The sequence below is a fragment of the Oncorhynchus masou genome, chromosome 1, assembly GCF_036934945.1.
Source record: "Oncorhynchus masou masou isolate Uvic2021 chromosome 1, UVic_Omas_1.1, whole genome shotgun sequence".
NCBI classification, from domain to species: domain Eukaryota; kingdom Metazoa; phylum Chordata; class Actinopteri; order Salmoniformes; family Salmonidae; genus Oncorhynchus; species Oncorhynchus masou.
In genome coordinates this window covers 27,491,706-27,506,586 of record NC_088212.1, presented here as the reverse complement: position 1 = coordinate 27,506,586, position 14,881 = coordinate 27,491,706, and the positions used below count along the sequence as shown (strand labels likewise).

Below are 14,881 nucleotides of genomic sequence, written 5' to 3'. Positions count from 1 at the left end.
GACCAGGGGAAGTGGTCCCTTAATACCCAGGGTAGAGGATGCTAACACTGCTGAGGCTGTGCAATCTAACAACACCGTACAGTGGTTAAACACAGTCATCACAACTTGTCCTGAATAATAGAATAACCATGATCAGGTCTTCATTAACTGATATATTCAAAAGAATTTCCCCATGATCTGTCAAAAGCAATTCTGTTTTTGAATTGATTGTAATACTTGTATATGTCAAGCATTCATGTAACACAATGTTGAATACTGTTCATTATTTCTATCAATAATCAGAAGCAAATATATTTGAGAACTACTGTTTCCAGTAGAACTATAGTCCCAGTAGAACTATAACCCCAGTAGAACTATAACTCCAGTAGAACTATAGCCCCAGTAGAACTATAGCCCCAGTAGAACTATAACCCCAGTAGAACAATAGCCCCAGTAGAACTATAGCCCCAGTAGAACTATAGCCCCAGTAGAACTATAACCCCAGTAGAACTACAGCCCCAGTAGAACTATAGCCCCAGTAGAACTACAGCCCCAGTAGAATTACAGCCCCAGTAGAACTATAACCCCAGTAGAACTATAACCCCAGTAGAACTACAGCCCCAGTAGAACTACAGCCCCAGTTGAACTACAGCCCCAGTAGAACTACAGCCCCAGTAGAACTACAGCCCCAGTAGAACTATAACCCCAGTAGAACTATAACCCCAGTAGAACTATAGCCCCAATAGAAATATAGCCCCAGTAGAACTACAGCCCCAGTAGAACTATATCCCCAGTAGAACTACAGCCCCAGTAGAACTACAACCCCAGTAGAACTATAGCCCCAGTAGAACTATAGCCCCAGTAGAACTATAGCAAAACCACAACCAGCGATAGTCACCATGGTGATTACCATTATAACCATTTTTCAAAGGCCTCTCATATATTGCTAATCCAAGCTCATTGTCATTATCATTGTGTTTATTATGCACTATAATGCCATGTAGATGGGATTCATAAAAGTGTCTGGCTGTGGTATGGCTAGGTAGTTTTCATCATGTTGTGGCCCTTGTGTTAAAACAGCGCTGCTGATAAGTGACTTCTTTATGATGTGCTGTGAGGCCCATAGATGCCATTGAAGCAGACAGGTACGGCCTCGGTCCTCCATGTGATTTCATAAAGAATCGATTAAAGGTTGCTACAGCCATTACCCAGCAGCACACACACACACATAGGCAGACAGACAGGCAGCTCAACTCAGTCGTTACTATTAGATGAAACAGGCCAGAGGCTTTAGAGAGCTGTCTGGAGGCTTCTTTTTACCTATGCTTTGTTTTAGCTCTCTTAAATGTTAGCCCAAGTACTGTACCGCAGAATCATTACTGATATTAAAGGCATTATAGTTCTACATTTTCTGAAATATAACAATGCCATTGTATTTGTCTTAAAGTGATTTCTCAAAGCATGGTAATGTGTTTTTATTTCTTGTTAAATATATACAGTAATATATCTATAAATATAAATAAAAACATATATAAAACATACATTTTATGCATAAAAACCTCTCTCTGAGTGGTATCATTATTGGGATATTACTGTGTGTGTGTATATATATATATATATATATTCACAGTAATATCCCAATAATGATACCGCTCAGAGAGAGGTTTTTATGCTCTGCAGTGCTGTGATCTGGCTCAAAGGTTGGGACTGCCTGCATCCTCACTGCCCTTAACAGCCACTGTAAGCAGGTTAAGTAAAAAGGATGATGGCTAGGGCTTTCATTGCTTCCAATTAAACCTTGCTTGTTAGTTTAACCTCTAGGTAAACACATTAAACAATTGATGTCAAGGAAACCCTGCCAACAGTGGCTTCGCCTGAATGGTCATTCATTTTAATTGCCTAGATATTAAAGATTTAGAAGCACAGAGACATGCAGGATAGAAACGATCTGATGTCATGCAAATCCAGTCAGTTTGCGCTTGCTGCAGCATTGGCGGGCTGCTGGAGATATTAAAATGTAAGCGCAGGGGTGGAAATGAAATAAAGCTTCATTAGGGGCAGCTGCTCTTTGGCTGGTCCGGCAGAAGGCTGCAGGAGCTGAGGGGAGCCATAGCACGGCGACAGGCCACTCTAATTTATAGGCCTATTAAAACACAACCCTAATCTCTTTATTATTCCACTCTTATTGCAGAGCCAGCGCTCACAACCTGGAACATTTATTCATTTATTTTCTTTCTTTCTACCATGAGGTTGGAACGATTTATTTCTGCCACTGTGCTGTAATACTGTAGTATTAGTCATAATGATATAATACAAATATAAGCATTTAGAAATAGTAATATAGGAACTGCACTTTTTAATTATAGAAGCTACACTTTTTACAGATTTGAATGTTAGCATGTATTGTTGTTAAAGTGATAGCTAAACTGTGATGATAGAGTTTCAATGAATAGAGACACAGCAAACATTTTGCCCTGAGATTGTATTTCATATGGACACAAAAGTTCCTCATGAACGTTGTGTTGTAGGCCTCACTGTACCTCATTGACCTCACATAGTACCACAATGCCTGCGTCCTTTATTATGCAGCCTGGCTGACTGAATGTGCAGTGGCCAGACATGGGTTTGATGCTCTGCACTGGTGGACTAAGAAATCATCTTCATTAATATTCATCTGTGTATCTGTTAAGCAACTTCTACCACCAGTACAGTAGCAAACAAGTCTACACATAACATGTCAGAACTTATTTACTTAGGCCTGGCAATGTAATACAATCTGAGAAATGTTCAGTGTGTGTTGTGGGAGAGAAGCAGCCCCTTGTGTGTTGGTTTTGTCAAGAGACAAACAGAGAGCATGTCATGCTCCTTTCTATGATAACGCACAAGTGATTCCTGATTATTGCTTAATTAGCCTGCATACCCAGTGGACATTACTGCAGGGGCTGGGAATTGAGTACTTGATGGACCCAAACGTGACATCTTGAAACAATCACACTGCTCAGTGCACAGTGCCTTGGCTGCTTGACGTCTGACACCTCGGCTCTCCCTCTGCTCTCTCCCCCAGGTATCCAACTGGTTCGGCAACAAGAGAATCCGGTACAAGAAGAACATAGGCAAGTTCCAGGAAGAAGCTAACCTGTACGCTGCTAAGACTGCAGTAACAGCAGCGCATGCAGTGGCCGCCGCAGTGCAGAACAGCCAGACCAACTCCCCTACCACACCCAACTCCGGTAGGCACCCCTGTGCAGGCCCTAACTCTGCCATCCACCCCCAGCCCTCAGCCCCCAGCCCCCCATGCTCAACCCCCACTCACGCACCATTCACACAGGCAGGAGTGACAGGCACTGCTCCCAGCCTTGGGATCACAGTCTCCTGTCTTTGATACAGTCGATGCCAAATAAGACAAGCAAACTCATGCATAAAGAGTGCATTCTTGGTTTGTGAACCCGAGAACAGATGTCTATCTGACAAAAAGACAATTCAAAATGATGTCACTGAGGTTTTGTTTTCCCTTGACTTTTCCTCAGCCCCCACTCTAATTTGTCAAACTGTAGCTCCAGTGTATGGTAGTGCATTTTATTCTAAGAGAGATTGAAAATAATAGCTGGGAGCAGTTAGAGTAGACTGTATAGGTTACACCAATGTGAAATAACAACAGCAATGCACACAATTGTTAATGAATAATGGGACTCACAAATGACAGTACAAAGACATCCAACACAATGTATAGTCCAGGAGAATGACTGTGATTTTGGACTTGGCTGACCTGACAAAGGGATGTGGTCTGGTAAGCGATAGCTATTTGAAGTGGTCCCCTTTTTCTTGCACCCAGGATTCCAGATGAAAGATGAAGAATTTCAGCTGGACTCTGCAGAGAGCAAAAACACTCTTTTAACCAACATGTTTACTGGTACTGCTCTTTTCATAAGCTTCTTATTGTCCTTGTCATTGGTATATGATATTTCCCCACTAACAGTATATAGGAAGTTAGGGATGTGGAACAAATTGGGAGCTTAAAGCAATCAGCCACATGTTGGATCACTGTTTGTTTCATGTGATTTTTATTCAATCTGTTTTACCTCCTTTTTTTGTGGACAATCTGAATACCCTCCTCAGAATTATGACATGACCACTATCCTCTCCTTTATCATGTGTTTCCTTGCTTCCCTTCCTTTTGTAGTTGCTTGCTTTTTGGGAATCTAGTAACTGAGTGTAGTAGTGGGTGGTGTGTATGTACAGTAGAGTGTGTTTGTGTCTCTCTGTGTGCTTGTGTGTGTGTGTGTTTAGTTAGTATGTACTCTTTCCTCATAGCCCTCTATATAGTTATTCAGCTACTTACATCTTCCCTTTCCAGGTTCTTCAGGTTCTTTTAACCTCCCAAACTCTGGGGACATGTTCTTGAGCATGCAGTCTCTGAATGGGGATTCTTACCAAGGGGCACAAGTCGGAGCCAATGTGCAGTCACAGGTAGGAGCCACAAACAGGGACAGGTCTTATGTGCAAATGCACAGAGCCGTCCCGGTTTTGCCTGTGTGCTGAGCCGTCCACAGTGCAGTCTTGAAGTACAGTAACTAAGACATGCTTCCCACATTGGGCCAGCTCAGATTCCCAGTGTCACAGTCTCTACTGTAAAAGTGACAATGTGGGCTCCATTGTCTATTTTCAGAACATTGAAAGTGTTTACTGACTGTAATTCGCTTTGGATGGAATTTTCTGGCTTACCTAAAAATATCCCACCCCATTGCTATCAACAATTATTTCTAAAATACTCCAGAAAATGTATTTATTTAATCTCTGTAACTGACTAGATTGAAGATTCCCATTTTGTGAATGCATTTGGCTTTGACTTGAGCTCATGGGTTGGTGTTGGGTTTTATTGTATTGTATTCTCCCTACAGTCCTGTCTTGTATTCTTTCCTGTCTTTGTCTCATTTTGGTTGTGTTGCATTTTGTTGCTGTTGTTGTCATCCATTATGTTATTTCTTCAGGTTCAGAGACAGACATAGAGAAACATTGCCAGAAGATACTGACCCTACCGTTACACTTGTTTACACTGAGCTGCATGGGGTTCGGAACACAATCATGGTTACATTAAGACACCAGGGAGCCGTCGTGAGATATGAGTTGGAAAACGTACCTCAATGCAGGGATGGGATATTCCACTGTACTAAAAATGTTACCTTTATCCACACTGCTCCATATAGAAGACTGGAATACTACCAGTTTTCCCCTTTTTGTTCTCATTCTAGCTAGCATTAGCCACATCAGCCATTATTGAATGGCATGTGACGTTGAACAACAAAGGAGCTGATTGGCTGACACTGCCATTCCAAAATGCTAGCCAACATTGAGGATGAAAAGGGCAGTTTTCCCCGAAAAGTAGAAGTATTTCATTCTTGTCGGTGTATAAGTATGAATAAAGATCCAATTTGGAGGACAGTGGCATATCCCATCCCTGCATTGAGGTACGTTTTCCGACCAGTATCTTGCGCCGGCTCCCTGGTGTCTTAATGTAACCATGATTGTGTTCCGACCCCAATGCAACTCATTGTAAACAAGTGTAACGGTAGGGTCAGTATCTTCTGGCAAAGAGAAACATATCCATAAACATGTCAGATGCCCCCATCAGAACTAGAGATGAATGGTTTTGGACATAGTCGCAGGAAGTAGGGGTGCTGAGGGTGCCCCCCCCCCCCTCCCAACAACAACACCACCAACCCATCTTCCAGCTGCCATGGTTTCATAAAGTGCACACACCAATCATAACATCATGGAGAGATTAGTCTGGTTAACGTGTTGTCTGTGTCTCATAGTCCCTTCCCACATGGAGTAAGTTTTGTATGTTTTGAAACATGGTATTGAGCATGTGTTAATGTAAAACCCCATGCCATAGTGAGTTGACAGCCATGCCCAACCTCTCTCTCCCATCAGGTGGATACCCTGCGCCATGTTATCAGTCAGACGGCAGGATACAGTGAAGCTCTAGGGGGGAACACTATGTACAGTCCACACGGCTTGGATGTAAGTGTCTCTGCTTCCTCTTTCTGTAGGTACCATTCTGGAGACAGTGGTTATACCTTGAGCAGACCTTGTCCAAACTGGATCCATTCTACTGCAAACATTAGTCACAGTATGTTAGTAGTAAGCTCGGATACAGTTCACCTTGACTTGATTCCAACTGTGTGTTAAAAGTAAAAGCTTAGGCAAATGAATTGCACTCATTTATTTTCTTTCTTGACCCGTTAAACATTTCCTTTTCTCAGAACAAAGTTTTGAATGTTACTAGAAAAGGTTTTATGGAAATCTAGGCTGTCAGGAACATAGTAAGAATAGATGGCTAATCTGAGCTCAGTGAGCCAGGGAAGTGAGAAACTCCATTCAGCACTGCCATAGCAAATGATTGAGCTTCTTAAAGGATGAAGCGAACATGTGACACAGGAGATCAGAGATTGTAGGTATGTTGGTACATTTTCATTGCAGGAGGATAAAAGCATAGTTTAATAAAGCACACATAGATCATAGTGCAGGTGGAATAAAATCCCCCTGTTTTTGCTTTTATAAACATCTTGTAATATCTTATGTGACTGAAACCAAAATGAAATGAGTAGGCTTTTAGTTGTGTATCTATGTTTGGTTTAGCTTTTTTGAAATGCTTCAGAGACATTGCCATATCCTTATCATCATGATAAAATATGAAAGTGAGATCGCCTGCAGCCTTTTACAGACGTGAATTCCATCTTCCTTGATGAGGCCTGATATGGTGCTTCTTTGTAATACAGTGCATAATGTGAAGCCATCAGAGTAAAGATTCATTTATTTGATGAGAGAGAGCAAGAAAAGAGAGAAGCAGAGGGATGATGAGAAATGGCTATTGACATATTTCCCTTAGCAATATCAGAGAGAAAATATGACCATTTGTTGTCTTTATGTTGCCATGGTTGGTACAGTGAAGGCTCAGTTATCTTCAGCTTCCCATCAGGACAGCTATTGTTATTGAGAGGCATTTGGATATCATGAGTTTATATGTACAGTCTAAAATAATAATACTCATAATCATATACAATTATATAAAATACATTTTCAGTAATACAAAGAGATAAACCGAATACTTTCGACATTATGAACCTTGGTCAACCGTTTCAATTATAATTTTTTTCTTCAAACTTGACAATCACTCCAGTCCCAATTAATTGTATAAAAGTTGGATACATGCAGTTGAAGTCAGAAGTTTACATACACTTACGTTGGAGTCATTAAAACTTGTTTTTCAACCACTCCACAAATTTCCTGTTAACAAACTATAGTTTTGGCAAGTTGGTTAGGACATCTACTTTGTGCATGACACAAGTCATTTTTCCAAGAATTGTTTACAGACAGATTATTTCACTTATAATTCACTGCATCACAATTCCAGTGGGTCAGAAGTTTACATACACTAAGTTGACTGTGCCTTTAAACAGCTTGGACAATTTCAGAAAATGTCATGGCTAATTGACATCATTTGAGTCAATTGGAGGTGTACCTGTGGATGAATTTCAAGACCTACCTTCACACTCAGTGCCTCTTTGTTTGACATCATGGGAAAATCAAAAGAAATCAGTCAAGACCTCAGAAAACAATTGTAGACCTCCACAAATCTGGTTCATCCTTGGGAGCAATTTCCAAACGCCTGATGGTACCACGTTCATCTGTACAAACAATAGTATGCAAGTATAAACACCATGGGACCACGCAGCCGTCATACCGCTCAGGAAAGAGACGTTCTGTCTCCTAGAGTTGAACATATTTTGGTGCGAGAAGTGCAAATAAATCCCAGAACAACAGCAAAGGACCCTGTGAAGATGCTGGAGGAAACAGGTACAAAAGTATATATATATCCACAGTAAAACAAGTCCTATATCGACAGCAAGGAAGAAGCCACTGCTTCAAAACCACTATAAAAAAGCCAGACTACGGTTTGCAACTGCACATGGGGACAAAGATCGTACTTTTTGGAGAAATGTCCTTTGGTCTGATGAAACAAAAATAGAACTGTTTGGCCATAATGACCATCGTTATGTTTGGAGGGAAAAGGGGGAGGCTTGCAAGCCGAAGAACACCATCCCAACCGTGAGGCACGGGGTGGCAGCATCATGTTGTGGGGGTGCTTTGCTGCAGGAGGGACTGGTGCACTTCACAAAATAGATGGCATCATGAGGCAGGACAATTATGTGGATATATTGAAGCAACATCTCAAGACATCGGTCAGGAAGTTAAAGCTTGGTTGCAAATGGTTCTTCCAAATGAACAATGACCCCAAGCATACTTCTAAAGTTGTGGCAAAATGGCTTAAGGACAACGCAGTCAAGGTATTGGAATGGCCATCAGAAAGCCCTGACTTCAATCCCATAGAAAATGTGTGGGCAGAACTGAAAAAGCTTGTGCGAGCAAGGAGGCCTACAAACCTGACTCAGTTACACCAGCTCTGTCTGGAGGAAAGGGCCAAAATTCACCCAACTTATTGTGGGAAGCTTATGGAAGGCTACCCGAAACGTTTGACCCAAGTTAAAGTTAACAATTTAAAGGACAATGCTACCAAATACTAATTGAGTGTATGTAAACTTCTGACCCACTGGGAATGTGATGAAAGAATTAAAAGCTGAAATGAATCATTCTCTGCTATTATTCTGACATTTCACATTCTTAAAATGAAGTGGTGATCCTAACTGACCTAAGACAGGGCATGTTTACTAGGATTAAATGTCAGGAATTGTGAAAAACTGAGTTTAAATGTATTTGGCTAAGGTGTATGTAAACGTCCGACTTCGACTGTATTTGGAAGAACATTAAATGAGCACACTGTTTTGTGGTGTTTTCAATGTAAGCAAGCACTCTCTTGCTAAACTATAACACAGGCCTTCATTAGTGTTCTCAGACACAGCTTGCTGTCATTTTGGTTTTGTTGAGCACCCTTTAGCCTGCAGGCCTTTAGAAGAAGTGTCAACCTCTCGCAGGCTCAACTGAAGTGTTTCACACTCTCCCACAAGGTTTCTCACTTTCCTTCACTGTTTAAGCCAGAGCTCACTTAATCACCGCATGAGAATATGCTCTAAAATCCAACATTAATGACAACACATCCAACAAGGGCACCTGCGAAAAGAGGAAAAATATCCAGGCAACAAAAAAACATGCTTTGAATAATTAATTTCAAGAGATGGAGAGGCCTTCTCATCCAGCAATACTCTTATTTCAATGCAGTACCGACATTGTGACAACGCAGACCAGCTATAGCTATTTATTGACCTATTCCAGGCGATCTAAATCATCAAAATACTAATTCCACCAATGAGCCACATGAGTACTAGAGCTCCCAGTTTACGGTAATGCAGACAAATTGTTTTGATAATGAAGTGCATCATAGGTAAATGAGCATACGCTAACCTTTTGTTTTGTTGATGTGACGGAGGTGATCCAGCAAAGGCTAGTCCCTGCCGCGAGCCAAGCCAAGTAAGGCTGGCTCAGACTGGCTCTCTTGGAAATAGCCTGCCCTGTCACTTCCACTCATTTCCACCTCACCCAGCCCCAGCCTTCCCTCTTCCTGACTGACAGAAGAATATGTAGCGACAAACTGCTGAAATCTGATTGGACATTGATTTCAGAGTTCGCCCCCATTGGCTGAGACATAAGGCCAATTTGTTTCAATGAGTCTCATTGCTAATCCTAATATAACGCAGAGAATGTCCATTTGCTTGGCAGTTATACTATATCAAAGGAGACTATGGATGGGAGATTAAGTCAATGAATTCTAATGCATCTTTTTGCGCAATATTCCAAATACCTGTATGGCAATAGTCATTTTTTTAAATTATTTTTATGAACATTTATGTCCGCTTGTTCTCATAATGTATTTTTGGTCTTGTATCTTTTGCTCCTCTGTGCTGTGTGCACCTTCCGATTTACATCTGAGATCTGTATCTAATGACGAGATGCTCATGTTTCCACCCTAACAATGGGAGTTGTTGTGCCAAAGGCGGGAAGGCAGGTGACAAGCTTACGTCCAAAATAAGCATATAGAAACGCATTGGGCTTATTTTGGACAGATTTTAGTGAGAGTGAAACCTCTTGCTTCGCCTCTTCCTCTCTGTTTACACACACACCAAGCCACTCCCCCTGCCACTCACAACAACAAAGATGAGAGAGCACTTCTTCCTCTCTGACAAGCGGTTTCAACTCACCATTTGCATTTGAGGTTTGGCCCAACAGAATATGGACACAGAAACACATTGAGACATTTTACTGTAATAAAAAAGTTAACCTTTCTAACGATACAGTTTGTGTCTCAACTCCTCAAATTGTGCGCAGAGCTGATGCTACTAAAACAGGAGTATCAATTAACATGATTGTGGAAAATGTATGCTCAGTTTGTCCAGCTAGCAGCAGTTATACTAGCTGTCTAGTTTGTGTTTTATAGATATGCAATTAACATAAAACACAATTGTATAAAGAATTGGCAACTCGTTCTCATTCTGAGAAATAAGGTAGGCCACTTGATTTCAACATCTGAACAAAGTGGACAGGCTAGCATGCTAACAACAATTCAGCTGTTCAAACTTGTTAACTAGCAAATAGATACAATTTTGCTCAACTTTAAATATCAAGATTATCTGGCTACTCACTGAAATATAAGCTTGTGTTTGACTGATTGTTTATGAGACCTGTGTTCATTTTCAATCATGCCTGCTGCAAAAAGTTAGTCAAATCAAAATCAAATGAAATTGTATTTGTCACAAGCAACGACTAAAACCGGTGTTGACTTTACCGTGAAATGCTTTTGCTTACGAGGAATTCCAAACTATGTTTAAAATAATTAAAATGAAAATATATGTAACACGAGTAATACAAGTGCATTTTCATAAACAGAATTGAAAGCCAGATCACTGATTATTGCCCAAAAAATTCCCAGGTTAAACTATTTTGATGAAATAATACAATTATTACTGTCGCTTTTGGTTTTTGCAATGCTTATATTTAGTCTATTGTAGGTATCATTTCACAAGCCCTGAATTCATTACTTTATTGCTGACTGTTTAAAATGCAGTGTATTGACATTTAATTGTACAACAGAGCTTATTTAGAAAATTGCTCATATATATTGTGAATCGCCCAAGTGTGTAAAAATGTAGCCATATTGTCCAGCCCTAAAGGTGACACCTATTTTTTATTAATTAATTAGTAAATGAGCATACGTACACACACATACTGTGTACACAATGAGAATAACTATTATACCTTATGTTTTGGTTATCTGTATTCTACTAAATATATTTTATTGTACAGAAATATCTTATTCTCCCTCACATGAAAATGTCTGGGGAATAATAACTGGTCTTGATTACAAATAAAGGCTCCTTACAACTGCATTAGGTTGTTAACATGGACTTCTTCATTTGTAGTGATATATTATATTACTAATTATTTAATTGTGATCCCTTCTCTCCTGCTTCCTTCCTAGGCTAATGGGGGATGGCACGATACAACTACTCCATCTGCTGTAATCTCCCCAACAGAAGGACCTGGAAGTGTGCACTCTGATACCTCAAATTGATTTGTTATCGATGCATCTGATCCCCAAGCTGTAGAGCCTGAACTTTTACTGACTGACCAACCAGAGAGGATAAACAAAACTTTTTTTTCAGAACTAATTGTCTGCTGCATCTACCAGAGTCCTCAACTCCCCTCGCAATGACTTTCTACAATGTGGACACCTGATGTTTTCTTGGTAGTTCAGTGAAGTTGTCACTCAAACTTCATCAGTCTCATGATTATAATTCACCATTGCTATAGTTATGTTTGTCATTTGAAGGGGTAAGCACGTACTGTACAAATCAAACAAGACCCAGCTCTTTATTGTGCAACATTCATTTCAATTGACAATTGATTTAAGAAATTATCTTTCCCAAGCTGAAATTATTCCCAGTGCTGAGTGTATGACATTGTGTTGTCATAGGTATTCTAAAACGTTTTGGTTTTGAAATGCAATATATATACAGTACGAGTCAAATGTTTGGACACACCCACTCATTCCAGGGTTTTTCTTCCTTTTTACTATTTTCTACATTGTAGAATAATAGTGAAGACATAAACTATGAAATAACACAGATGGAATCATGTAGTAACAAAAAAGCGTTAAACAAATATATATTTTAAATTTGAGATTCTTCAAAGTAGCCACCCTTTGCCTTGATGACAGCTTTACCCACTCTTGGCATTCTCTCAACCAGCTTCATGAGGTAGTCACCTGGAATGCATTTCAATTAACAGGTGTACCTTGATTTGTGGAATTTATTTCCTTCCTAATGCGTTTGCGCCAATCAGTTGTGTTGTGTCCAAACTTTTGACTGGTACTGTATATATTTCTTATCTATTTTTTTGTTTGTTGATCAATCAATTACCTTGTTTCTTGGGTCTCTTTCCGTATATTGACTAACAACCTAGCGGTTCTATCACTGAATGCCAGGAGTGATGTTTGTCTGTAATGTTGTACAGCAACTAAATAAGGCTCCCATTGTAAACTCCATTGAACCTTGGAGAGTTACTTTCAATATTAGTTTTGCTTTACAACCACCAGTTTGAAATGCGTTAGAAGTAATTGACAGTAGAAGTTCATTGACAATGCTAATGGGATAACTCTGTATTTTACAAACTTGCAACATATTTGACAGTTATCAACAAAAAAAGCATAAAAAGACTGGGGTGATTGTCAAACATAGAAAAGCATGAAAGTCATGTGATATTTAAATATGTTTTTGTTTTTGCTATGGGTTGACATAGTCATGGGTCTAACCGTAAATCCAACCAGTTATAGCACTTCCTTTTGGCATGTGACAAGATACCAGTCACACAAAATATGTTGTATATAATATAGCTTAAGAGTATTTATACATCCCACGAAGTCAATACACAGCTTTATTACCTCATTCAAAATCATAGAAACCAATAGATTTTCAACATTTCTATAGCTTAGAGTGCTCACTTACTACCTCTAAACAATATCACGACCATAGTTTTTGACTTTTTATTTAACATTTTTATTTAGTTGTTTTGATTATATCTTGTAATTAACTCTTTGTTTTTGTTCATGTAATCTAATGTATATTTTAATCTTTTAAGAAAACAAAGTTGCTTTGTTGCAACTGTAAAAAAACAAAAACAAGAACATTGATGATGTTAACAATAATATTAATACTAAGAATAGTGAAAAAATTCAATTACATAAAAATAAGAGGGAGAAGTGCAAAGTTGTTGGTTGGTGGATTTTGAGGGAGGGTTGGGAGAATGTTGGTCATAAATTAACACCAAACAGTAAAACTGTTGTAAATACTGAAGAACATTTTGAATGTTTCTCATCTTGTTACTAATTCACGCAAAAAAAAAGATAAAAACTGTAATGCATAGAGGTTTCAGTATTCTGAACTGGACATTTCAAGCTCTGTTTGACAGGGTTCAAACTTTCTTTGTCTTTTTTGTATTGTATGTGATTCTGAAACAGAAAAGTCATGACAAATGATTTGTGGCAGTGATTCTAATGTATTACAAATGTTTAGTGTTTCTTTCTAACCAGACTACACCCTGGACTGAAAAGTCTTCCTTGTGGTAGTTGTGTAATTTCAAACATGAATAAACTTTTTGCTTTCAAGACAGAAATTCCTCTTATTATTATTATTAATTTGTTCATTTATACATTACTACTAACAGTCTTTCCCCATGTACACTGAGTATAACAAACATTAGGAACCTCTTCCTAATATTGTTGCACCCCCAACTCCCACCCTCTGAATGGCACACATACTGTACACAATCCATGTCTCAGTTGTCTCAAGGCTTACAAATCCTTATTTATTCTGTCTCATCATCTTCACTGATTGAGGTGGATTTAACAAGTGACATCATCAGTAAGGGATCATAGTGTTCACCTGGATTCACCTGGTCAGTGTATGTCATGGAAAAATCTGGTTTTCTTGATGTTTTGTACTCTTAAGGTAGATCATTTCAGTTTCTTTGACTTTGACATTGTCATGACCAGAATGCATTACATTAACTAATACAGTGAAAAGTAATAACATGACTGTATATGGCTCATTATACCCCTACAGTCATTGCCTATATTATGACCAGTCTAGATACTTCATTCTATTGTGGCAAACTAAATAAATATCAACCAACCAATCATTTTTAACGGATTCCATCTTTATAAAAATGATCTCACAAAGACTTACTATGCTGACATATCACAGTAGACCATGGTAGGATTTCTGAGTGAATTCAGCCCTTCCCTTAAAAAAGCATGGTTTATCCACAGGAACAGGCCTGTGTCAAAGACTTTAAGACTTCAGGGCTCATTTCAGGCATTTGCTTTGATAGAAATATGAGGAACAGCTTGCTGTTACATGTGGTAGGCTGACATGTGACAAGATCATATTAATAGTGCTAATTATTGCCTGAGCCCCTCTGACAAATGCAACTAAATTAATTACCTCAAGTAATTAGGCTGTTTGGAGATCTGGGATTATCCCAAATCCTGGATTATCCTAAATAAACAACATGTAAACCATTGGACAATGAAGTAAGCTTTTCATGAAGGTCTGCATGGAAATGCATTTAGATGCAATGAGTTGGGTATTGTAGAGCCTGCCAATTATGAAGATTGGTGTGAAGATTAGAGTGAATAAATAGACAAAATCACCTGTCTAAAAGAACATCAGAAAATTGATGATCAGAGACAGAATTGAGTGTACAAAATCCAATGACCCAATGTGGTTTTCCTACAGGAACTTGTCTCAAAAGACTGCTACCCAATATCATGTAGTACACCTCTTATTTCATAGGACTGTTTAAGTGGCCTCTCATTTGAAACTGTGGCTGG

General features: G+C 39.2%; 1 protein-coding gene across 6 annotated transcripts in view; it reads left to right on the top strand.

Annotated features, from left to right (window-relative positions):
• Window positions 1-13,654, top strand: part of pbx3b (pre-B-cell leukemia homeobox 3b) — an 83,900-nt gene extending 70,246 nt beyond the window's left edge. For 2 of the 6 annotated variants that reach the window (XM_064967116.1, XM_064967115.1), the window contains 4 exons: window positions 3,044-3,209; window positions 3,812-3,889; window positions 5,911-6,000; window positions 11,471-11,559. In XM_064967116.1, coding sequence (XP_064823188.1) covers window positions 3,044-3,209; window positions 3,812-3,889; window positions 5,911-5,957 — 291 coding nt within the window. In that variant the 3' untranslated portion in view covers window positions 5,958-6,000; window positions 11,471-11,559. Of the gene's footprint in view, window positions 1-3,043; window positions 3,210-3,811; window positions 3,890-4,333; window positions 4,620-5,910; window positions 6,001-11,470 lie in introns of those variants that run through there. The other 4 variants (XM_064967118.1, XM_064967117.1, XM_064967119.1 and 1 more) reach the window with 3 other exon arrangements.
• The last annotated feature ends 1,227 nt before the right edge of the window (window positions 13,655-14,881 follow it).